Source organism: Rhagoletis pomonella, unplaced genomic scaffold (assembly GCF_013731165.1).
Source record: "Rhagoletis pomonella isolate Grant_MI unplaced genomic scaffold, Rhpom_1.0 Rhpom_scaffold_00007, whole genome shotgun sequence".
Lineage (NCBI taxonomy): Eukaryota > Metazoa > Arthropoda > Insecta > Diptera > Tephritidae > Rhagoletis > Rhagoletis pomonella.
The window spans coordinates 54629704-54657094 of record NW_023458561.1 but is presented as its reverse complement, the minus strand read 5'-3'; the positions used below and the strand labels follow the sequence as shown (position 1 = coordinate 54657094).

Here is a 27391-nt window from a genome sequence, read left to right as displayed (position 1 = left end):
TTTTCTTTGAAAAGCAATTCAATTCAATTCAATTCAGTTTCATACAAAAGTTTTTTTTTTTTGTATTTGTATTTGCTCCTGCACTCTTTCTACCACAATTCACAGCTCGGTCGTTTTTGGCCACTTTGTTGCGCCCACATACATGCACTCATTCATACCTACACCACACATATCATATTTACTTTGTTTGGTGCTATTATTCGCATTGGCTCTGCGATTTGGCATTGTCTTTTGCTACAGATTTTTATTTGCAATTCGTTTTTTTTTTTGTTTTAATTTTTCAACTGCAGCTTATTGTTTATGCAACGCCAGCAAGTGTCAGCATAAATTTTCACCCTGTCAAGTTGCCACTTGCATGTTGCGGCGTGAAATAAGCGCAACTATTGAATAGTTCAATGGAAAATTGCATTGATATATTTTTGAAAATTTTAACGACTTTAATTGTGCCGCTATGTGTCATTTATTCAGAGGAAAGAAATGTATGAAGTTTAAACAATGGGGAAAAAATATATATATTTTAAATAGTTAGTAGATATGCATTGGAAAAGAATATACATATATGTACATTAGCGTGGGCTGAAAATCCGCTTTTTCAGAATTTTGATTGCTAATAGCAAATATATGGTTCATTATGCTCTAACAAAATATCTGTGTGCGAGATTAAAATTTTTGGTCAATAACTTAGGCTCGCCCAAGTCCATCAAAGTTCAAGTGGTAAAAAAAAATCTGATCTGATTTTTACAAAAATGGTCCATATACCAAATTATGTAGGACGAATACTTTCGAAGATTATGAATTTTAGTGAAAAAAAAAAATGTTAATTAATTTTTATTTTTTGAGCGCATTGAACTTTGATGAACTTGGGCGAGTCTAAGATATTGACCAACAAATTTCATCTTCCACACACCTTTTTTTAAGAGCATAATGAACCATATTTTTGCCCATATTTTTACCCATCAAAATTCTAAAAAAGTAGTGGATTTTCGGCGCACGCTAATGTACATTTGATTTTTTCATTAAACTAAACTAAAGAGGTCTAAAAAATTTCACTGTCTAACGTATTTTTGAAACGGGTTACCACCTATTTGACTAAAAAGTGAATTTAGTGAAATTGATCAGTTAAGATAAGTATTAAATTAGTACAGCCCTGAAGAGGTGTTCGATATGTAGACTCGATTTATAAAGTTATGAATTAAATTTCTAGGAGAAAGCCGATACTCTACCTATTATCTAAATACATACCTTCGAAAATATTAATCGAAAATTTCTTTGAAAAGCTCCCTTCACTAAGCTTTTTAAATCTATTTTATTTTTACGAATGAGACCACAAGAGTTTTGGGAGGAAGTAACAACACAAGAACACCTTAAAGGCGCAGTGAAGCGCGCCTGGTATTTACTAGGGTGTTTTGCATTTTTTCCAAATAAAGTATTTTCGAAAAAAAAAATTTTGTATGAAAGAGACTGCGTGAAAAAAATTGCCAAAAATCAACGGTAATTCTTAGCTAGCTGCTTAAAACTTGTACTTTGATAAAATTGATTAGGCTATAAATATGCATACCCAAAAAGATTCTAAAAAATCTGAATTTTCGCGAGTTTTGCACAAACTTTAGGAAATATATTTTTATGTTTTGTTGTTGCAGAATGAACCATATTTTTATCGGAATTGGCGAAAGAATATTATAATAAAAATTGTTGCATATATTGTGACAAATTTGCTGCGCCAATACTTTGTTCCGGCAGTGTATATATTTTATTGTTACGGAAATTTTCTTAAATATTTCTAACCTCACTTTATATTATTATTTTTTTACAGTTCTTCGCGATGACTTCCGCTCTCAACCCAAGGACACGCGTGTGGCCAAAGGCGAAACAGCTTTGCTTGAGTGTGGACCACCAAAAGGTACACCCGAACCGGCGCTAATATGGGTTAAGGTGAGTAAGAACAAAAAAAATAAATGCATTCAATCATTGAATAGTTAAAAATTAGCCTGAAAATAATATAAGAAACTAAATATCACCGCAGCATCCCCACAATGATTTTGTACGGTTCCGCCTGTTGCACCAACATGTGTCACCGTTATGAGTGGAAAAGTTCGTGCAACATCTAATACTTGACAAGCGTATATAATGTATTAGCTAGTGAAATGGCGATGCGCACGCTTTTGAGACAGACAAGTGCGACAAGCTAAAAGTTTCACATTTTTCCTTTAAGTGCAGTTTTTTTTTCTTCTTTCTTTGCAAGGCAGAAGATAAATGAAATAAAAAATGCATATTATTTGCGCAGCATGTGACCTGGCGTTCTTTTGCTGTCAAGCATACAAATGGACGAATTTACACTTAACTACTGCTTGCTTATATGTATATGCATATGTATGTACGTATGTGTGTGTGAATCCACGTACACCTACGTCGAAAGCAAGATTGATACATACATAAATACATACATATGTACACACACATATCATAAATATTGCCATATTTATTTGCACAAATGGAAAAGCAGTAAATTATTTATGCGCCTAGCTGTCATAGAGTAAAATGTTTGTGCATAAATTCGCTTTGAAAATTATATGCAGCTAGGAGACGCACAGACTGTGCGGCACGGCACAGTGGCGGTGAAGGTGTCTTTCTGTATTTGTCAAGCGAAAATGTAAGTGAAAATCGTTGGCGTGTGGAAAAAATTGGCTGCAGAGTTATATGAATTGCAAATGCGATTGGCAATGGTGGAATTTTTTTTCCTTCAGTTTTTTAGAGAAACCTTAAAACTATTTCGTTTCAAAATTTGTTGAAAAATATTTGTAAGTATTTCCGCAGAACGGCTTTGTATCAGATAGACAATCAGTGCCGAAATTTACTAAAATTATACACGCTAAAAATAATAGAGAAAATTTCGTATATACAAAAATGTTAATTTCACTTACTGCTAATAAGATATACAGACGTCGATGAAGCATAGCACAGCACATAGTTGATTCCGTTAGACACTCCCACATCCAGACCGTAGTGCGCGACAGCGCAGCCTGCAAGAGGTTACCCTCTTTCCAGAGAAGACTACGGATAAAGGCCCGGCGAGTGTCCATTCTACCCTCTTCTCCTAATCCAGAGGGCTTTCCGACTGTATTCTAATGGTGTCTCCCGGATACCTGTACGCCTCCGGGAGTAACGGTGAACTTGCTGCGACAAGAGCTCTGCCATAGCTAACCGTTTTTTTTCTCTGCAACCGTTTACGACATCCGACAGGTCTCATCTGTGTAGGTGACCAAAGACTTAGATTATGATTTTTTTTTAAAGAGCCTCAGATTCCCGCACGGGTATAAGTGCTGTCATCGGTCACGGCAATAAAATTAAGTCCTAAGCCTCCCAACCAAACCCCTTTTAGCTCGCCTGCAACATCGGAGGGAAAGGCTAGACCCCCCCGTGGGCAAGCCTACCTCCAAAGATTTCCGCAAGAGTTACCCCTCGAGTGATGTTTTAAATCGGTGGAAGGCACACGGTTGCCCGTCTCCCTAGGCCTAAACTGAAAACTCAAACATAGGCCAGGGACGCCGGCACGTAGTAATCTATGGATAGCCATTCGACGTCCGAGCCTGCAACCTGCGTAAGTTCTTCCTCGGCAATGCTCCAAATCTTAAATAAAGGTTGCGCTATCCATCGGAGCTCACCGCGATCTCCGAGTTGCACCGAAAATCATCCAAAAGCTCGTCTCCATTTCTGACAATGAGCTGACTTTGGAGCAACGAACCAAGCTAAAATGGTCAAAAAGGAGTTTCGGCGCTAGTCAGAAGCACAAAATAGGAATGGCGGCGGTTTTTACACCAACGCCCCAAGAGAACTTACAAAGTCAGCGATCTTTGGATGACAAGTCCCTACGTCCCTGTCTTATTAGACCTTCAGCGAAGCGGCCAAGGACCCCTTACGTTGACAGTGCTGGATAGGGCACCCTGACTGCTACATCTCTTCGGATAACTGGAAGACAATTTTTATATGACTATGAAGGGTGTACAAAGAGAAGAATCTTGGCCCTGCAGCAGTCATACGCGATTCCGGTTAGCTTCTAGTCTACTACACCGACGAATGCTTTGCTGTGCTGTATAAAGAGGCAATCGATTTTATGGGACAGCTGTGATCCAGGTCAGACTTGGTTCGATTCTAGCAGGCTGCAAGTCTGGGCCTGGGTACCAGCCGAACCATCCGAAGACAGTGAGATTCTGCAGCTTATTTAGCTGGACAACGAAAGGTGCCAAATTGGCTACCGAGATAGGTCGATCTTCCACTTAGCCATCGATTTGTGAATGATGATTTATGAATGATTTTAAGGCCGCTAAAGACGCATTTTTCATGCCAAACTTATTTATTTTTAGCTGTTTTGAGTAACTTTTTATAAAATTTTAAATTTAAGCAAATATTTCTTGTGGTTTTTGAAGTAAAATAGTCTCTCTTTTTTTGGTAATTTTTCGAAGGAATATTTCGTTTGCAGCAAAAATGGGATTTGACAAGTGCGCAAATTTATTATTTAATTTCCATAACTGAAGTTTTCTTATGCATTTAAAAAAAAGATTTTTTCCACCACAAGATTTTGTTTGCTTATTAAATCCTCCTAATACTTATAATAATAGCCCTTTTTGCAAATCCTCTTTATCACTCTCTCCTCTGCTTTATTCATTTATAGGACGGTGTGCCGTTGGATGATTTGAAGATGAAATCTTATGGACCCACATCACGTATACGCGTCGTCGATGGTGGCAATTTATTGATAAGCAATGTGGAGCCCATCGATGAGGGCAACTACAAATGTATTGCACAGAATTTGGTTGGCACACGCGAGTCCAGTTATGCTAAATTAATTGTACAAGGTAAGTTTATCGAAAAAGTTTCAAACAAACTAAAAGTAAAAGAAAACATGACAACAACAAGCAAACAAGCGAAGAACCCCCAGAAAAATTTGTCAAACACGTTTACAAAAAGTTTCTGCAACTTTTTATGCGCCACACAAAGGCTAGTCTTTTTGGCTCTTTTTCTTAACTGCATGTTTTATTGCAGATTTACCTGTTTATTTAATTTTCGGTTTCTTAAATTTTTTTTCTTTTTCTGTGCTTCCTCTGGTTTATGTTTTCAAGACGTGTCCATTGACTTAAATGTGTTTATTAGGTTTTTATGTACATATGTATGTATGTAAGTATATTTTGCTATATCTAAACGATTCCAATTCATATTTTTATGCACTTAGCAACTTTGCAAAAGGTTTCTTATGTTGCTGATAAATATCGATGATGTTTGAGATAAATGCAATAAGTGGTTGTTGATACATATATACATATGTATGTACAGTGGCGGTCAAAAATGGATGAATGGCGTTTCGTTTTTAATTTTTATAATATTTTTCAAACTAATTTTTTTTTTGATATTTGTTTATAAATATATGGTGGTTCATGCTTTAACAAAAACTAGATAAATCACACTTTCATACTTTATACAGAACCTAGAAAAGTTCCAAAAATTTTTTAACTGAATTTCGAGTTTTTTAACCAGATTTTTTAGAATTTTTTGGGGTATGCAGTTAACAAGCTTAAAAAATTCTAGTAAAATAAATGCAAGCTTTGTGCGGCTAAAAAATCGCATTGATTTTGAATATTTTTTTTTTGCAGACGGCTTTTACGGTTTTTTTTTTTCTTATCAGTTTTAGCTTGAAAAAAAAACATTGTAAATATTAAAAACGAAACACCATTCATCCATTTTTGACCGCCACTGTATGTGTGCGCATTTGTAATTGCGAAAATACATATTTAGAGTATGCATACAGATGTTGTAAATAGCAAAATTTATTGGAAATATGCGTGATTACAGAGCTATGTACTAAACGATTGGATATTGACATACACAGAGTTCCTTTCGAGTTTAAATATATATTTATTCGATATATGTATTTACATGTATTAATTTATGAAACTGACAGCAATGGAGTATGGAGATAGAAATTGGGTTTTGTTTATGTATGTATGCTTCTACTAAATAATTAGTTGATTGTGTTAGGGAGCTGCTGCTGTTAAAGACTTTATTTACTGCCCAATCTTATTGATACTATTGAATATGTTTCGCTTTAGCGCTTTAGTAGCGCTTTGATAATTTATGGAATACTAATCCCTACCCAAGGTCTTTTTTTACCGCGAGATCTCTGCCAGGCGTGCCCAATTCTGTGATCTTGCAACAACAACGTTGGCCCTATGCGTCAACCTCTAGTCTTATATAGGGCCAATAAAAGCCCTTATAAGGAAACGGGGGAAGACAGATGTGCGTTTTCTGTTATAGGAGGGCCAAGAATACTCGCAAATAGCGCACAGCGTCGTGGTGTGTTCGCTTAAATATCGTTTAAATGCAGCCATTGATATACCTAACGTGTTGTTTCTTGGAAAGATGTGGTCGAATTTTTCTTTGCTAATTCGCCACTTTTACAATTCGTGTTATCCAAGCGTCTAAGGACATATGTATGCCATTTAAATTGATTCTACTCACCTGGGCTATATCGATCATGGATGTGCGATATTTAGTAAGTGAATTTGCATTATCTATGCATGAGTGTAAAGCTTTGAGAGCTGCCCCACTGCCACAGAAGAAACATACCCCTCTGTTCTCTCTAGGCCTTTGATCAAACACTTCTTTTTAATATGTATATCCGTAATGCATTGATGTGTATAGAATATCTGAGTGGCCAGAGATTCCTTCGGCCGTAAGCTGGTTTCCTTGAGTCTTACTGTTGCAATAACGGCCGCTCCGGGTAATTTCACTAAGCAAAGGTAGATGCAAAATCGTATTTAGGGCGCGCAAAAGCGTTCTTTCTACACCCAGAAAAAAGTCAGCTAAATACATTTATCCCAACACATGATTTAGTTATAGTCACATTATTTGGTTATAGTTACCAAATCATGTGTTCAGTTAAATATTTTTGGCTGCCTTTTTTCTGGGTGTATGCACCCAAAAAGAATCTTAGGGCGAAGGCAGACCAGACATACAGGGTTTCTATACATTTCGTCTCAAGCGCCATCCATTGAGTCCATTTTCTCCAGAAGAATTGCTTATCATGAAATGAATACGCAATATGAATTTCATCCAGATGGCACAAAAATACGATTCTCGACTCCAACGCCAACTAGCGGATGTATTTTTGGCAGACGTATTTTTCCTCATCCAGGTAACATATATTTATTTTGAATTTGAATGAAATCGGTTCATAATAATTTATTAATAACCCGACTTCAGCGCCACTTAGCGAGTTTTTTAGGAGCCTATAATAGGACCACATATGAAAGGTATAACATCCGAAAATTTTACTGAAATCTATCCAGTGGGTTTGAATTAAGTTCGAACAACGAAAACGATTATTATTTCATATACATATGTATGTATGTATGTATGTTGCTATGCAGAGCCAAATGGGATTACACCTCACAACTGACTGCGGCGCTCGGTAAATTAGCCCTCAGCTGTGAATAGTTAGTACCTACCTAATTCTCTAATCATGAACAGTCGATTGCTTTCGAATAATTAACACGCCTCAGCGTAAATTCGAAGAAAATAGAACATGTGTATTTGAAAGGAAAAGAAATTACCGAAATGCTTTGAAAAAAGCTGAAGCGGTCCCCAAAAGTCCCGGAAATTCTGAAAAATAAAGTACAAGTAATTCCGAAAAGTCAGAGAAAAATCTTCAACGATCCCAAAAACAATCCCGAAAAGATCTTAAAAATCACGAAGTATTTATTTTTATTACCAAAGCCAAAGAAATGAAAAATAATATTTTTTTTTTCTCAAAAATCGAAACAAAAAGGCTTCATGTGGCAATTAATTTATCCGTTTAAAAATAATTTAATAGTAAGCAATCTTAAACCACTTCTTGCAGACTGATTTTAAAATCGTTTGCGTCCATTCGTTTTAATACCCTCGTCCCAAGATATGCTTAGGAGGAAAAGGTAATAATCGCATAGATTGTGTCCGATTATTACAGAGGGGAAAGTAAGATGAGATGCCAGATCGAAAAAAATCGATTTTTGAATCCATTCCAACCGAAATAAAAATAATAGATGCAGGGAGAAATCGTCAAATAATAAATCGATCGCCCAAGATCGATTCATTTATATTGTCAAACAACGTATTTTACTTAATTTTTATAAAGAAACAAACTTTTATTGTAAGTAATTTTTAAAACATACTTTTGAAAAAAAAAAAATTTAATTTTTAAAAATGACAAAAAATTTGTGCTATTTTAAAAATGCCATCTGAAAACAAACACAATGCCCAAACTAGTCATTACAATTTTTGTCATTTAATGCCGAGTGGAAATTCCATTAGCCTTACTTAAAAAAATGGTAAAAAATTTTCGATTTTTTTTATCACACATAAGAAAAAATCTTGCTTTACTTCAAAATTATTATTTTTTAATAAGTGTTTTATACAGTGAAGTATACGTGCATATGTATATTTTTTTGCAATACAGGCTTTTTTAATTTATTTTTGTGTTTTCGTTAACCCCATATTTCTCTTCTTAAATACCCTTCTTAAAAAAACTGAATACGTGCTCAAATTGTTTCTAAATAGAGTAATTATTATCATTTTTTCATACCTTTTATTTGCAACCTCTTTTAAAAATAATGGGAAAATTTTTAAAAATAATAAGCAAATAGAGTAATTATGAGTGCAAAATTTTTATGGAAATTTGCAAAAAGTTTAGGATTGCAATTTTTGGATTGGATTGGAGGTTTTGTTGTATGGCTAATAGAGATAATTTTATAATGAGTTATTGGAAAAATCGAATGTTGATTATCGAACTTTTTGAATCGATTCACGAATCGAATTGGAACTAAGAAATCGACAGAAAATCGAATCGGAAGGGCGCGATTAATAGATCGTCGATTTAATCGATTTTAAAACGGCATCTCTACTACATATGTGTAACTACATAGTACACATTTTTATGGTGAAGGTGAACCATCAAGCCCCCCAATAAATAAATAAAAACTCTTCAATTATTTTTAGAGTTAGACGCGCAGGCAAATTCAGTTTTAAGTCTTAATAGCTTAATGGTTAATAGCCACATAGTTCTGGCACGCTATATGACCTAGTTTCTTAGCATACTTATTCAAGAATGGCCTGTTCGCATTTCTTCTCATTGATCACTTCCTACTAATGTTATGTATTAGTCATTTTGCAATAAAAGCACTCCGTATGCTACTGTCCATATGCTTTCTGAAATCCCTTTCTCACACCCTTTATTTTTCACTTAAATGCAGCAAAAATGGCAAACGTTTATTGAACGAAAGTGCCATTAGCATAAATTTTTTGAAAATCTGCTGCTGCACTTAGTGGCCATTCACCGATTTGCCGCAGTAAATAAATAAATAAGTAGAAGAAGAGCATCGGAAGAAGAAAGGAGCAGAAAAACAATAAAAAGTTATCACTGCAATGAATGTGAATAAAAGAGCAAAAAATCGAAGGCAAATGGAAACTGTGAACGAGGTCATACTTATGCAGGATTGGAGATGCGCTGCTGGAATTTCACTTGCATACGAGTATTTCTTTTTTTTTGGTGTAGGGATTTTCATAAAGCTAAAAATCAACATAACCGCATGGCAATATACTTACATACTTATGTAACTATTAGAGGGCTGCATGAATTCATTCAACACAGCATATGAATTATTCATATACAAAACCAATGAATGATTTTGACTTCTAATTTTTTCGAATTTGAATGAGTACTGTTCTGATATGTGAGACCTCATAACAATGTTCGAACAATGTGAAGATAACTTGAATTGAAATAAATGACAAATTTATTTATGAATATCCAAAAATATATTTTCAATTTACATATGGCTGTATGTAAGTATTGTTGCACTCCTATTAAAATACGAATAAACTTGTTTTTATTAAAAACCACAACCAAAATGAGTTTGAATGTTTTTCCTTCTTTCATTCATTCACATTCTTCCATTTGAAGAGAGAAAATTTAAAACAAAATTTATATTCATAAATTACAAAATTCAAAACTCTGAGTGTTTTGTATATAAAGTAGAAAAGACAAATTTACAGTACTTTGTTTGATTAGAAGTTTGAATCGACTCACGCAGAGGTCTAGTATCTATGTATGTATGTACATACACACAGCGGGGTGCTCTTAAAGAAATCGCACCGACTGTGAACGCCACAAAACAATAAAAATAAAATGAAAGAAATTCGATGAAAAAATATATACGAGTTTAATAAAAGTGAATGCGAATTAAACATACTCGTGCATGTTATTGAAAAATTTCACAGGAAAATTCGAGCTAAAAAAATAAATAAAAGAAAAACTGAAAGTCGTATCAAAGTGTGGCGATACATAAAAATCCGTTAAATTGCATAAGCTATGCGCAACATTAAATGCACTCTATTTGCCGATGCAGCAACAAAAATGGTCAAAGGCGATTATGTTAGTTGTATTATGTAAACTTGTGTAGCAATTCCTAAAAGTTTGCCAAGTAAGTTAATGCAGCTGCCAACAGGTGCGAGTGCACACAAATGTTGGAGAGAAATGAGTTGGAAAATGTATGAAATTGTTTGATTTGATGCTGATTTCGAAAATCTGAATACCGATTAGGGAGGAATACGAGTCAGTGGAAACTTTGCAAAACTTCTAGTAAAGAAATTGAAAATCAGCATCGAAAATTTAAGCGATTTATGAGAAGTCGTAATCGAACAGTGCCTTTGTCGTACTATATGTACTACATTTTTGACAGAATCATTTTTATTCGATATAAATTGAAATTGAAGCTGCAAGTTCCATTGAAATATGATAAGAAATGCTTGCCATTTAAAAAATGCTCATGAAAACAAATTTAGCGAGTACATCAACCAGCCAGCCTGGCAGTGGCGCCTTTCACATTCTCCCGCCAAACCATAGCCCTTGTTGACTTATGCGTTAAGGCAGATTTAGTACAATGGCGGAATGCAATAGCAACTTTTATTCAATATCGTCGCCGCCGCGGTAAAAGCTGCTAACTGCACTTTTCGGTCAAAATAACTTTTAATACTGGATCTTGTATTTATGAGTTTTACGTTCCCTCTCTAAGCCCAGCCGTTTTTTTATCAACTAACACCTTGCCTTTTTCCTACTTCCTCCATATAGTCGAAACACTGTGCATTGTGGCCGTCGAACCTTCTCTTTCTAGTGAAGAGCACAAGACTAGTTTGGTTTGGGCTAGCGGACAGCCCATTCCTGCAAACAACTGACAGAGAGGGGTCTGTAATCAGTCAGACCATATCATCTGCATAGACCTGGGAGTAGATATTAGAGCCGGTAACTTTGACCGTCAGGGAACCAATTACCAGCTCTGAGATCAGCCCCAATGAATTCCGCACTTGACATATTGACATCCTGCTGCCTGAATCTTAACGAACCTCTGCGGGATCTATGAACGCTACAGACTTCAGTAAACCCTAAAACCGAGCTGAAGCTTCCAATCGATTGGTGTTAGGCATCCAGGTTGGTTACCACATTTCGCATATAGGTTACTTACACTGCCTTGACTTGAGTGTTGTCGAGCAGCTGTAACTCTATACCCAGACTTCCACTAATCTTACGAACCTCCATTGTGCCACAATTTTCGCAAGGAGGTATAGATGCCAATCAGCGCTCCCGTTATAAAGAGGGTAGCCAGCCGCTCTACCATTTGCATTGCGTGTAGACAGGAGTTTGTTTCCAAGTAGCGCGGATTCTACGATTAGCCTTCTATGAGCTTTAGAACACGTAAACCGATTTCTGCAATGCTTTTATATCGGAAAGGCGGTACCTCAGAAGTGGTCCCATACTAATGTTAGATGCGATTATTTAATCATGAAGAAATTAACGGTACTCTTCTTTGCTTCAAAATTTTGCCTAGTAAACTTTAAACCGTAATATAATTTATTATTTTACGAAAATAAAAGAATTAAGTACAAAAAGCATTTCCATAGGTCAATACGAAAGTTAAAATTTAAATCGATTAACTATATGTATTTTGGATATATACATACTATAAAATTTTGTTAAACCAAATTTCGGCAAGTATCTTTGAACCAATATACATTTTTCATGAGTTCTCCAAAGCGTCATTTCATTTTTCTTTATACAATTTTATTTAAGATAAAATATGTATATACATATCTACATTTGACCAATATTCCATTTCCTGTTTACATTTTTTTATTACTATCTGTGTGAAAGCGCTTTTATTTTCAATTTAAAAGCTCATCGATGCAAGCGTAATCATAACTAAATAAACACTTATTTGTGAATATGAAGGAGTAATAGGAGGCTTTATATGGAAATAAAATATCACATGTTCACACAACACCAGCACCTGAAAGTTCCTCCCTGCGCCCCACCCAACCTCTGGCCTAACGAACAAAGTGCTACTACAACAAAAGTTTGTTTACATAATCGATTTTATTTATGTAAGATTATAAACACAAATATTCATTACCTTTTGTATATACATATGTAATTTGATGTGTGCTGATAGAAGTTTCACATACACCACAGTCGGTGATATTTAGATATGCAAATACATAAGTATGTATTTCCTCTTATGTAGATAGGTACTTCATTCAATTGCAGGCATACGAGAGTGCCCCGAAAAATTAACTAGCGAAAAGTTAAGTGGCTCGCCCAGCGTGGGTAGCATTTGTGGCGTTATCAAACGCAAACAATATACACACAATACATGCATACATAGGCAGCAACAATAATATAACCAGTGTTGCCAGGGTGATGATTTGCTCGTAATGTTGCAGATTTTTTACGGCCATGACGATTTGACGTTTGGTTTTTGCCCCACTGACGATTTTTTTGCCCCAATGAGAATTTTTCTTTATGTACAAATTGGGTGGGTTATCAACTTTGAAGATAGTTACACGGACAACTAAAAACTTGTTTACCATTTGTGCCAATACATAATTCTCGTATCTAAATTATATCATATGGCAGCACTAACTGTAGTTGTCGATAAGTAGTTTTCTTTTCTGTTTCATCACTATTTGTGTGGTTTTTGCGTTGTGTACAGATACATATTTTATTGAGCGAAGGAAATTATGAAGAAGTTATTTAGCAAAACTTGTAAGTACTAAAAATTTTTAATGCAAATGGTAAAGTTGCAGTTGGCAAATATTTGATGTTCTCTCAACCTCAGCTGCCGAGCCATAAGATCCTGCTTTCCAAGAAAACTCAACTCTTGAGAGAATTTTGTTCACACGGGGCTTATTAAAACGAAACGGTTGTTCTTGTTTGGAGTTTGAAATGTAGCGCATTCAAAATTGTTCCTGATTAAAGCTTAGTATACAGCTCTCAAGAAAATCGAAAAATTCATATAAAACCACACTCAGGAAATGAAAAAGAAATGCTATTCTATAAAAATTTCTTAAATCAGTCTGAAGATCTTAAGAGAAAAAGCGCTTGTGTATATAGTTCTTCAAGAAAATTTACACCAACGGCAAAGTTCTTTTTCAAGCAACAAAAATAATGAAAATAAATTCTTGTGATTTTTCTAGAAAGCTGTAATACATAATATGTACCAGAGAACAACTTTGTGACAAAAACAAATGTTATACGACTTATTCAGAGCTTCACTAATCAATATTAAATTTATCAGACTATTAAAATTTGAAATGTTTAATTTTCCGAACAAAATTGTGTATTTTTAAATTTTAACAGGCTGATAAATTTAAAATTGATTAGTGCAGCCGGGCATTAATGATGTAAAAATTAAGATGAAAATGCGATTTTATTGCAATTAAAAATATTTTTAAAAATTCATAAAAAAGTTAAACTTATTATTTTTACGTATATCAATCAGAAAAAAACCAAAAGAGCTTCCTGGTTCTGTTTATAATTTATTTCTTAATATGTTGACGATTTTTACATGCAAATGACGAGTTTTGAGAACCGAATTGAAGATTTCTCACTTCAGTGGCCTGGCAACACTGATGTCTTTTGCTGTTGTTGTAGTTGTCTACGATCGCATGTTAACGCTGCTTGAGTGGCGCCTACAACGGATTTTCATGTCATTCGAATTGTTCACTAGCACCGGGAGGGGTGCGTGGTTGCTCATCGCTTTAACGCCGGCAGGAGGCCACAAATTATTTGCATACAAATGCGTGCATTATACATGCGTACACTTGTATGTATGTATATGCCTATGTACGAGTACATAGAATGTTTACTATTCTACAAACTCATCGCACGAACATTTAGGTAATAAAAAGGTTAATTTAATGCATTGTGAGGCGAATAAATGACATTTGTGCTTCGCGCTGGTTGTTTGTTCTATTTTTAAGATGGCGTTTGTTAAGCTAATGAACCCTATTGGCTTATCGTTTATGTAATAAAGTTGTATTTATAAATACAAATGTATTTAATTAACTGAATAGAATTACTACTGATGTTTGAGATATAATTTTTTATATATTAATATGAATTGCTTACAACATGTCTGCCATATGTACGCATGTGAATGAAGACAGTAGTATTGAATAATAGAATCATTAGGTGTAATTTTTATAAGCTTATAATTAGAAAAAAGTGTTAATCAAAGCATTTAATAATTAGAGCGTAAATGTGCACAAGGGTATTATAACGCATGGTATTGCAAATGGGCAGAATCGCACAATAACCACATCTACTTCCTATATTGTATTCAGCGTTGCCGAAAGCTTTCACTTGAAAATCGTCACTTTCCTCTAAAAAAATCGTCATTTACGACAATTTAAAACTACAATCTAAAACACAACTGCCTTTAAATAGCTATAGTTGAACTCTACTGGTTTGAAGTTTTTGATTCAGTTTTAAAGTAGGGGTCTTCACACCGAGCTTGGTACTCAGTGTTCGGTGATTTTGCAATGTTTTTCGTTTGTGTAAAATCGTCATTACGGGGGAAAATCGTCAAAACGTCTTTGAGCTCAAAAAACCTCAAAATGACGAGAAATCGTACTGAAGCGTATTCACTCAAAATTATATATATCTTGGTAACCGGCCGACCAATTTCTCCCAAACTTGGCACAGTTATTGGCCTTGGTACATACAGCATACGAAACGGCAGAAAATTTTTAAAATGGGACTATAACCATGCCCATATCTCATACAACGGTAATTTAAAGAACATTTTGCCGATAGGTGGCGCAGGAGTCGAGATATTTGAAAAAGATATTTTATTATTATTATTAAAGTCAAAGCTAGTATAATATTAATTGCAAGATTTCAAAAGACTAAAAAGTAGAAATTAAAATTATAGTTAAAAACTAAAAACAATGCTTTTATTACAACAAGAACTAAAAAGTATAAAATAATTTATAGATATAGTGATTCTGTTTAAGAAGATTAGGAAGTTCCCTAATCTTTTTTAATTTATCTTTGTTAAATTAGCTAAAACTAGGATTAAAGTGATTGGCCCGTAGCTATAGTCAAAATAAAGTCCCTTGTAAAGTTTGTTGCGGTTTTTTTTTACAGATATCCCATTCAAAATTATGTCAAAAAGCTGCAACTAACTTTACAGTGGACTTTATTTTGACTATAACTACGGGCCAATCACTTGAAACCTATTTTTAGCTAATTTAAAAAAGTTAAATTAAATCAAGTTAGGGAACTTCCTAATCTTCTTAAACGGAATCACTATATCTATAAATTATTTTATACTTTTTAATTCTTGTTGTAATAAAAGCATGTTTTTAGTTTTTTAACTATAATTTTATTTTAAATATTTTGTATACCCTAATACATATACCCTTTCTGTTTAGTATTCGTATATCCATATGTTTGTGTTTCCAAAATTTAAAAAAAAAAAAAAACTTAACACCTAAAGCGTAAAATAGCAAAAGCTATTATAATGCATCTGTGTTACGGTAGTAATTAATTGCTTTTACCGCCACTAAAAGTAACTCGAGCAACTGAGATAAAAACGATGTATATATAAAGTTTAGCGAGTGGACAAAAACCGCTGTTGTAAACTTTATCCTACTCGCTATCTCACATAGGAGAGCATTAAAAGCTATTTAAAATAGTTGACCTGCTAGTTTTGTTGAATTTTTTACAACTGTCCTCTTAAGACCACATTACCAGCTATGCAGCTTTTTTATGTACTGGCATTAGAGAGCAAATAAACTTTTCATTGCTTGGTGAAAAACAAAAAAATTTAAAGTACAAATTCAACCGACCACTGTCAGTCCGAGGAGGACAAAAAACTGTAAAAAAGTTGCAACGACGCAAGTGGCGCTTTGTGAAAAATAGTTAAGATTTTTTCTCATTAACCTACTGAAGGATCATTCACTCTTTTATGAACTTAAGTAGCAGTACTCAACAGGACACACCGAATTGCCAACGAACGAACGATGGGCATTTGGTCATGAGACATGCTCTCCATTTGTACTGTTAGTGTAGTTAATGCAATATGGAAACAACTTTTGCTAGGTTGTGTATGTACACTAGGGTGGTGCAAAAATGCATGTGAAAAAGTTAAGTCGGAATTCTTATGCTTTTACATCAAAAAATATTTAGAGGTCGCTCAAAGCGCTCAAAGTTGTCCATGTATTTTATATGGGTAAAAACACTTTTCGTAGAAATTTTATAAAATTCTTGAAAATCAATATATTTCGAGCCCTGTTTCTCTTCATGAGATTCCCGCTAATAATGCCTACTTACTTATTTTACAATTTTTTCATAGCAACTATTTTTATGTTTTACTAATTTTAGTTAGTTGACGTCGCCCAAAAAATGCGATTGGGGGACCAATAAAAAATCCTTAGTATTCAAAAATTTTTAAATAAATAATTGGGTATTATTGCTGGAAGTCTCCAGAAGAGAACCCGAGTTTTCCCAATGAAAAATATTGATTTTCAAGAATTCTACACTATTTCTACGAAAAGTTGTTTTTTTCCCATATAAAATATGTACACTGAAAAGAAGTTTGAGCGCTTTGAGTGACCCCTAAATATTTTTTGATTTCAACATAAAAATGGGTATATTTTATTCGATATAGGACAACCCTAGATAGTGAGAGCATTAAAATTCCAACTTTACTTATTTTGGAGCACCCTAATGTACACACGCGAGTGTATACATGTCCGCGTGTTAGTATGCTTTGAGTGCTGTGAAGAAACTTAAAACTATTATTGGAAAAGTTTCGTAAGTTCTAGTCGAAATGCGTTGGTCGCCGCTGCGTCTGGGATGACAGTGGACAAGTGACAAAAGCAGTGAGCAGCAGCGGCAGTGGATTCCAAATATTCTTATCCTTTTTAAGAAATCTTCATTAACTTTTGCTATGGCACTTTACTTAGCCCGAAAGGTCTATGCAATAACTGTTTATGAGTAGCGGTATTTTAACTGTAAGTTGTCGATTTAATTCAAAACTTTATTAATTTTGCGTGAACGTACTAGATTCCGGAACCAGGAGAGTCGCCGCATTCACTAGTACTGTACACAAACTTTACACAAACACGCATATCTACTTACATTGGAGTATCTAACCCTGTGAATATAAACTTTGTAAACGCTTTTTATCTGATGCTCTCGAGCTCATAATTTTTCAATTGCACGCACTTTACAATGCAATTTTAATGCAATTTCCTTTTTTTGCTCTCATTCTCTCTCCCTCCCACAGTCAAGCCGTACTTCATGAAGGAGCCACAGGATCTAACCGCACTCTCCGGTCAGACGGTGCAATTTCATTGCCTTGTCGGCGGCGATCCACCACCGAAAATTCTGTGGAAAAAGGAGGAAGGCAATATACCCGTAGCCCGTGCGCGTATACAACACGATGACAAAAGTTTAGAAATCACCAACATCTCGCCCGCCGATGAGGGCACCTACGTTTGTGAGGCGCACAATAGCGTTGGACAGATAAGCGCTCGCGCTTCGCTAACAGTTCATGGTAAGTGCGGGGGCGGGGAAGAGGTTACATGGTAGCGTGAACAATTGTTAGAACAATTGTGTTTTTTTTTTTTTTGTATTATTAAAGGTTTTTTTTTTTAGTGTGGGTAAGTCGCAAAGGTCGACCGGCGCATAACGAGCAAATGCTGAAGTTATTATACGTGAGTGGCAGTAGTGAGCGAAACTTTCCTAATTAGTGGGTTTTCGAAAAACTGCTTATTATTTGATTCACAGTGGAAATTTTTTCGAGTTTTTTTCACAATTTTTCGCGCTAAAATAAGGGAAAACGAAATCTTTTAAATACATACATATATGAAAAAAGTCTAAAATAAAAATAAATAACTTTAAAAATTAAATTTCGCAGTGTAAACTAAAGGAAAAAAATATAATTAAATTTTAAAGTAAAAACTAAAACAAAATTTAGGAAAAAAGCGATGGTATTCAAGTGCTCATTTTGGATATCTTTAAGCGATAACCCTTCCGTGATCGATTTTGTGCTCCCCCTTTTTTTGGGTATGCAATGTCCAGAGTTTCAGTTTCTTCTGATTGAGCTTTAAATCTAACTTTACCCCAGACACACACCGACACGTCTACTGCGATTTTGAAAGATCTTCTAATACAGCTACCAAATAGAAGGTTTTATTCGAAAGGGCTCATTTAGAACTATTCCCCATTTTGTCGTCTGTTTTCATAGTTATGTACACTACCAGCCAAAAGTATTTACCCAGAGGATTTTTCACAACATATCGTCGCCTGAGTGGAAGATCGACCTATGCCGTCAGCCATTTCGAAAACGCCCTATCTCACAAAACTCCTCAAGAACGCCCTATCTTAGAATTTGATTGAAACACCCTATCACAGAATTTGGTTGAAGTACGCCCTATCTCAGCTGCCGATTCAAAAACGCCCATACTCATCACATTTTCATTTGAGATAGGACGTTTTTGAACCGAAGAACGCCCTATCTTCAATCAAATTCTGAATTTGGGCGTTGTTGAAAAGTTTTCTGTGATAGGGCGTTTTCAAACTGACTGCCGAGATAGGCCGATGTACCACCCAGATAACGATATGCTCTAGTCATCTCCTCAAATCATGAACATAGGAGATTATATGCTTTGTACTGCTGCCCATGCTCTTAGTTCAGGTCGCTTTCTCGCACACTCTTCTGCTTTCTCAATTCCCGGAATACCACTATTTCTCGGTATACAGTAGAGCATTGAATGCAGCTTAACTGTACACAAACTAGTCGAGCTTTGCTGAAGCCGGGTTGATACCGCTCACCAGCTTCGCCTGAGTTGTGTTGTCTAAAAATTTTTTTTCGAGAATGATTTCAGCTCAGTAAAAAATTTCAAAACCACTCCACTCTGCAACTGTAAAATATTAAAAATCTGCACAAATGTACAAGTCGAGTGATACCTGCTTAAAGCCGGTCCTACACTTTGGGGCTATTAACATCCAGAGCATTATTTTCTGTATAGCTCGATAGGTTGTCTAATGTCTCAACCAAGTTTTTAGTGTGCCCTCTGTGGAAGAAGCTGTGAGTAACAGGACTCTTAGAAAGGCATCTTTGACGTTGATCCGAGTTCATCACGGAGTTAGGATCGCAATGCGTTTTGATTATTTTTTATCTGCTTCTTAAAGTATTGAGACTGCATCGGCGTCGCAATGACTTCCAGTCTTCCGCATTCTTGGCAAACTTTAACCCATTAAATGCTTTCCTAGCTATTGTCACGTGCTCACCTTAGCTTCACCGTGAAATAGTTTGCGTACTGTTTGGAAGCTTTGCTTTCAGAACAAGTTACCATTCTAAAAAGGAGCTCACAAGACCAACAACCACTGTCTCCAACTGGTTGAGCTCGTCTCGTCCATATTAGTTCGATACACTAACCGATTGTAGATAATTCAGTCCCCCCCCTGCGAGGGCTTGGAAGTTTAACCCCCGCCGTTAAGACAATGCCGTCAGTCAGTTTGACATCCTTTGCCCTGTAAGCACATAAGCAGTTTGTTTATTTCCAAATTCCATAGGACTGTTGAACGAACTCCACCTTGTTGTGCGCCTCCGCTTAAGTATCTAGTGGTGGACACCTTCCCATCTCCGCGCAACTTCTCGTACTGACGGGAGTTGGATAAATTCTACAATACACTGAAAATCCTGTGTGGAGTAAAAACTGAATTACTGCATCTGGATGGACGTTATTGAATGCGTGCCTCTTCTTTATCCTACTTCAAAGCCCATTTGCTTGAAGGCAGACGGCCTTTCTTACAAAAGGTACAAGTATGTAGTGCTGCACCCATACATATATCAGTCCTAAGAGTACCCGCGGCAGTTTTACAGCTGGATGTCGGGTTCCACATGAAGGAAACTGCATCCTCTCGCAGAATGCGAGACCCTTCTCGGCTTGTAAGGGTTTGTTAATAAAGACCTCAGCAAGCCAGCTGCTACTTGCGATTCGGCGGGAAGAGATTATCTTAACCCGGATATGACTGTCCAATCTTCATTTGTTTGACGCAGAATGTCTACCAAAAACTTTGATATTCTGGACCAAGGAACAGTTGGTGTATCAGGGAAAATGGGTAGTCATGAGTATGTTTGTCATCTCGTAAATATACATTGGGTTGAAAGAGCGCCTTTCGTAAACGATTGGCCCAACATTTTGGGCTAAGTATATCATTGCAGAAATTTTTCCACTAATCAATTGCTGAGTGCTCTTAGAGTATTCTAGGCTTCGCAAGAACTGATTCGATTGGCTTAATTAAAGAGCCTCCTACCCTTCTTTCTTAGAAACGCTCTTTCATTGCTACATCAGCAAGGGCTACATTACAAGCGTCTGTGTTGCAGCCTACAGTTTAGTCAATTCTTTCAACTAATAAAATTATAGTTTAAAAAACTAAAACTCCCTATTATAATTGCCATTCGTACTGTCATCAGGTATGTAACTTGAGAACAGCGTTGCCACTTGAGAATATTTTAAGGTACCAAAAAGCCTACCAAATCAGTTTGCAAACTACCAAAACATTTTTTATCAATAAAATGAGATTTTATTAAATTTACAGGTTTTGCAGATTAACAGTAGGTGTTAATTAAAATACCAAATAATATGGTTTACTGTGCTACAGTTGGTTATCCATTCATGCAATACTTGAAGTTTACACAATATAAATTCGGGCGTTTAAATAAATTAATTAACGTATCGTATAAAAAACATTTATAAGCATTGTATATAGTTTTGATATTAATTCAATTCATATCAAACATTTTGATGTGTAAAACAACAAATTCAGACATTTTATGCGTTTAAATAAAAGTTAGGTTGTTCACACTTGCTTGGTAAACAGCTCTGCGTTTACGGACCCGTACACACTGAAGTTGCTTTATATATCGCTAGTAAGATCAAGACTGGACTATGCTTGTTTTATTTGGAGACCATATATTGCCTCGCATATAAGCCAAATAGAGCGAATTCAAAAGGTTTTCATCAAATGGGCTCTTTGCTCACTGAATTTCAGTGAACCTATACCACCTTACGAATCTCGTTGTCAGCTTTTGGCTTTAAAGCCCTTATATCGCAGGTTTGCATTTCTCGCTTGCTCTTTTGTTGCAAATGTTATGAACAGCTCCGTTGACTGCCCAAGCCTTTTAGAAAAAATAACGTTCAATGTCCCTTTTCGTAACCTACGCCATTCTCAATTGCTCTATGTGGAGTTTTCTAAGTATAATTACGCTAAATTTGCTCCACTCTCAAGAGCCCTCTTAGAGTTAAATAATGTTCCAAATCTTGATCCGGCACTACCCCTTGCAACATTCCGTACCCTCTTACTTAGCTACTTTAATTAGTCTTTAAGTAAATTTGTTCAGTAGTCAGTAAGAATATATTGTTCATTTGACTAATATCATAAATAAATAAATATCATAAATAAATAAATAAATTTAAATTTTTCTTATCTTGTACTGTATTAAATTATTTCATTTATAATTCAGCTATTTTAACAACTACTCTTCCCATAACATTTCTTACAGCGCCACCCACGTTTGTGGTAAAGCCACAGGACAAAAAGGTCGGACTCAATGGCGTTGCTCAGTTTCCGTGCGTTGCCGATGGCAATCCACCGCCTTCGGTATTTTGGACAAAAGAAGGCTCCTCTACATTGATGTTTCCCAACAATTCCTACGGTCACATGCATGTCTCTGTGGAAGGCACACTACAGTTGAGTGGCGTACAAAAGGATGATGCTGGTTACTATGTATGCTCTGCCTTTAGCGTGGTGGATTCAACGACAATACGAGCATTCTTGCAGGTGAGTGATGGATGGAGACACTGAAAGTGAGTGTATACATACATATGTATGTGCATGATGGTGTGGACAAGTAATGCTAAGGGTAACGCTTAAATTGTCACCAAATGAATAAGGCTAAATTACTTAATTTTACATTTTCTTTTTGTTATTAAATTGAGGTTTTGTTGGAATTTTTCAAATTCATCTTTTCTGCTATCGAGACGAAATGTAGCATCAAACAAAATCACTCAATGTCTATTTTTGTCTATTGAATGTATGCGAAATGTTCATTATCTGAGTTCATTTGTTTGTAAATATTTCTACTTCCCTTTGTTGTCTTTTCCACTGCGCTTTACTCCTTCGGTTACACATTATCAAGGTATGAGACAATTTAAGCAAAAACGTTTCCATGGTTGCCTTTGTCTGCACAAACGGCCCGAAGGCTTTCAATTTTAATTTTTTTCGCTTTTGTACTTCGTTCAGTTGTTTCATAGTTTTTACTTGAATTTCAATTTAAGCTAAAATATATGAAAATGCAATTAAAGAAATCACTAAAATCAACTGTTTGTAAGCTTGCAGAAGGATCAGAGAAGAGCATAAGGCAAAAGACCAAGCAAAAAAAGCCCCGTAGGAACTGCATAGCTTTCTTCGCATTTTTGGTGGATTTTCGCTAGATTGACAAACCTGATAGATTGACCCCTAGCGCCACCTGAAAGAACTCAATTCTCAGTTTAGCAGTGATTTCAAATTTACTTTTAAGATCTCTTCTAATTTCTCGAATTGAAAGGCAGGCAGGTATTTTTATCGCGTTTTAGACAATACAGAACATGAGCATCTGCTGTTACGTTACGTTATATTTCATTGTGGGCGAGCACCGAATAGGGTGGAATTCCGATACGGCTGTCAATCTCCCCATAGATCTAACAGCAAGGTTCTCCCAAGTAGCTCGACTGGCGGCTGACTGAGAATTCTTTCTAGAACATCCGTTGGAGTTGTTCTTTACGCTCTCATATTACACAGTGCCGCGAGATTCTGTCCTTTCTCTTTCTTTCCTCGATATTGAGCTTTCACAGCAATTTGTGTGGTCTTTTATGGTCAAGTCAAATCCCTTGGGCGAGTAACTCCAAAATTTATAGAAAAAGTTTTTCAATAGCGTGAAAAAGCTGTTCATAGAAGCCATTTACTGGTCGTAGCCAGCCTACAATTGAAGGGCTTATCATTTGTGTGACAACATCCAAGCTGCACACCACAAATCGGAAGAGAATCTCGACCAAACTATCAACGAAAAAGTGAGCATAAAATTTTCAGTTCATCTTTCGCTTAACAAGATGACGGGGAGTCAACTTTAAAACCATTACTAAAAACCCTGTCTCCAGAAACATAATACAGATATGTACACAGAGACATTTCAAAGCTCTTAAGCCCTACTCAGAATTGCAGCGGTCGACGGTTAACCGCTGTAAAAACTAAAATTCACAAAGGCATAAGGAATGGTTCATAATTACGGCGGAAGCGTTTTTACCGCCCACGCTTTTCGGTTGATTTAAATTTATTTCTATTTTTAACGGCCAGCGGGGACGGCACGATGTTGATTGAGTGCGCATTTTAGTAATTTCACAAGTTTGCCAATGTTTCATCCATTTTTATTTCCAAAATAACTGTACAGCTGTTCACTTACCGCCGACCGCTTTACCGTCGTTCGCTGTATTTCTGGGTAGAGCTTTAATTGTGTTGACAGCCATTTTAGTGTACGATTTCTTCAAATATGAACGAATAAATAAGTTAGCGTGAACGATCACATTTCGGTAAATTGCACCAACATCTACATATCGTCGATGCCTTTGCAAAACCGCCTAAATCACCGTTGTGGCAAAAATCAGATTTGGTATCCCTGAACCCCAGGCATCGCAATTTATGCACAAAAATCGAAAAATCGTTATTAAAACCACAGATTTGTAAAATAATAGCTAGAAAAAAATACCGCCTATCCAGTCAATACCTTCAAAGAAAGACAGGGTTTTCGCGTGAGTTTAAAAACAAACAAAGATTGCAATACATCCTATCTTAATTTTACTACTGGGTCCTAATTTTTTTCCTTAATTGAGTAGGCAAGGCATAATAATATCTATAATAGTGCCTTATAACTTATTTTATTTTAAGTGTGTGCGTTTCTATTTGTGAAGATACTTATTTATATACTATTTTATCTACTTGTATATTCACATTTAAACACAGTTATTACATTCTTCATTTCATTGTTGCTATAGGTTACCTCTGTGGATGACACTCCACCGCCGATCATACAAATTGGACCCTCAAATCAAACCTTACCCAAAGGCAGTGTTGCCATGCTACCATGTCGCGCTTCAGGCAATCCGACACCACGTGTCAAGTGGTATAAGGATGGGACAATGCTGCAGAGTGGCAATCGTTATACCATTGTGCAGGGTGGCTCATTGCGCATCGATGGTGAGTAGCATAGAGTACACTTGAATCAAACAGAAAACGTTTAGTTTTCATTTGATGAAAATGTGGATTGAATTGTGAAAGAAATGACAATAAACAAAATTTATTAGTGGACTGTGAAGAACGAATACTCGTTAAAGAACTTATTTTAGTGAAAATTTTTTTAAATTCGTTGTTTAATATTCCAATTAAATAACTTACAATAATATAGCCGCATTTATTTCTTTGACTTTTTTTTTTGAATTGGAGTCATCTTACATTTATATTAGAATTCTTCCAAAATTCATTTTAAAATGCATTTCAGCTGTTGGTAAAGAAATAACCTTCTAATTTTCTATTTCCAATTTCTACTCAGATTTGCAACAAAGCGACTCGGGTCTGTTTACTTGCACAGCATCCTCGGAGAGTGGAGAGACATCTTGGTCAGCCACATTGACGGTAAGTTAGAATTCTTTATATTATTTTCAGTCAGCAGTGCATACACTCCAATTCAAGAATTGAATATTTAATACTCTAGCGCCAACTGCCGTTAAGCGCGCAAAATAGATTCTATAATAGCCAAATATTTTTTTTTAAACTAAGAAAAATTATGTATTTAAATGCTACGCCAACTCTTCACTTCACTCTACTTCCCTAAATTTGCCTCAGTTGTCGCCCCAGCAGCTTTGCGTTTTATCATAAATTCAACTTTATGGCATAATTGTCGCGTCATACCACAAAATGGCAATAACTGTAAATATGCACATGCTCACGCAGACACACACACACACACACACACTCACACACACATCCACTTACTCCAAAATGCCGGCTGCACATGTGTCCACACAGCAGTGTTTGCTTTTCTGCCTACAACCAAAAGTTTTGCCGGAGGTAAAGGCACGTACTGCGTCCAATCACTGGCCCAACCAAGTCACAGCTGCGTCCATTTCATCTGCTCGGCGCCTTTTTGGACTGTGTGTGTGTTCGCTTGCGTGCTGTTGTTTGAGCAGATTTTTATGCACTCAGCTACTCGTTTATTTAAAGCCTTATTTCGCACGACGACAACGCAATCTGGGCAGCCAGTTAAAAGCAATAAATGTTTAAAATTAATTTGCTGTAAATTTTGTTTGCTTTGAATTATGCACTTAAATTTGGAAATTGTGGCGGATGAGGTGCAAAGTGTATGACGCTTCGAATATACATATGGACACCTATGCATATGTGTACATACATACATATACATAAAGTATATAGCTGCACTAATTAACAGACTGTAATTTATAGGCTATTAAGTGTGTTCGTTAATACACATTTATAAATATATTAGTAGAAATTTATTCATGTTAATGTAATCAATTGATAATGGGCCAATGGAGTTAGCAAAATAATGTAAACATTGAACATTGGTAATTAACGCGATTGCAAAAAAAAAAAATTTTCTGCATTAAGAGTATTTACTCTGATAAAAAATTTAAAATTTTGTTTCAACTTTTTTATATACGAGGCAGTCTTTTTGAACAGCACCCCTCACAGTGGTCTTGAAACAATGATAGGTATGACTAAAATGCCAACCAAAACTGCTTGCATACCTGTTTTGGAAGGCACCCATACACCATTATGCAGTTGGAATTAAAATCATATCTGCTCCTATGCCTAAAATATTGTCAAATGAAAATTTGGAAAAAATTTAACTGCAATTGTTAGTATTTCTTGTTCAACAGAGTATTCTAAAGTTATCGTTTTGTATATTAGTGTAAAAAAAAATCAGATAGTATTTTTCTCGATGATAATATTTCTGGTGTAAGCTATTTGATTGCACATCATGTCTTCTGTAAGTCATCCGCAACATAAGTGTAATCACGAAGAGAACAGATTTAAAGTGTGCGCGCCTTGTGGGAGAAAGATTAAATTCGGATCGTCAAAACCTTCAGAATTTAATATAACCGGAAAATTGGAGTGTCTTATTAAAAAATACGTTAGTGAAAATTTTAGATTGACCAATTCGAAGTTCCCATTAGGCATTTGTGGTACATGTCGTAGGGTTCTCTGTGACCGAGATAAGGATATACCAAATGCAACGCGGCCTCTTCCAAACATGCCTAACTATGAAGATTCGACAAAAGAAACAAGAACAACTTCATGCTCTTGTTATATCTGGCTCACTGCTCGGGCAACCAGCCATCCAAAAGTTATATCTACAAGGGAGAGCACATACCTTAAATGTATTGAGTGAAAAAAACTCCACCAATGGGTTGACTGCTTTGTCAGTTGGGTCAGAATTAAAAAATCATGTAAGTAAACTCGCTAAAGCCTTCCGAAGCACAGAAATGTCGGAAACATTAAAAATTCACGTGCTTCTAAATCATTTGGAACATTGTCTGCATTTTTTAGGCAACGACAGCTTCGGAATGTGGTCGGAGCAAGCTGGAGAATCCATTCATGGCGTATTTTTAAGATTTTGGCTCAATTATAAAGTTAATTCGATTGACGACCGTAAATATATAATCAATTAAAAAAAAAAACTGTCGTTGAATTTTCATCAAAACACATATGAATTTATATAAAATAATATTTTATATTGACTTTGTAAATTTATAAAATTTATGCAATAAGAATTATTAAAATATGCAATTATGTAATATTATCTCTTGAATAACTAAGTTAAAATATTTTATGCTTATATAAGAAAGTGTTATAATTATATTACCATAGACCTTCGCGATTATATAACTGGATTTGGAAAGT

The 27391-nt window shown here is 35.6% G+C and overlaps 1 protein-coding gene across 1 annotated transcript in view; it reads left to right on the top strand.

The window, feature by feature from the left end:
- LOC118743097 (roundabout homolog 2) overlaps positions 1-27391 on the top strand; it is a 568533-nt gene that overhangs the window by 429033 nt on the left and 112109 nt on the right. The window contains exons 5-10 of the mRNA XM_036475600.1: positions 1814-1932; positions 4670-4853; positions 17655-17924; positions 21942-22219; positions 24466-24667; positions 25020-25102. Of these exons, the coding sequence (XP_036331493.1) occupies positions 1814-1932; positions 4670-4853; positions 17655-17924; positions 21942-22219; positions 24466-24667; positions 25020-25102 (1136 nt within the window). The remainder of the gene's footprint in view (positions 1-1813; positions 1933-4669; positions 4854-17654; positions 17925-21941; positions 22220-24465; positions 24668-25019; positions 25103-27391) is intronic.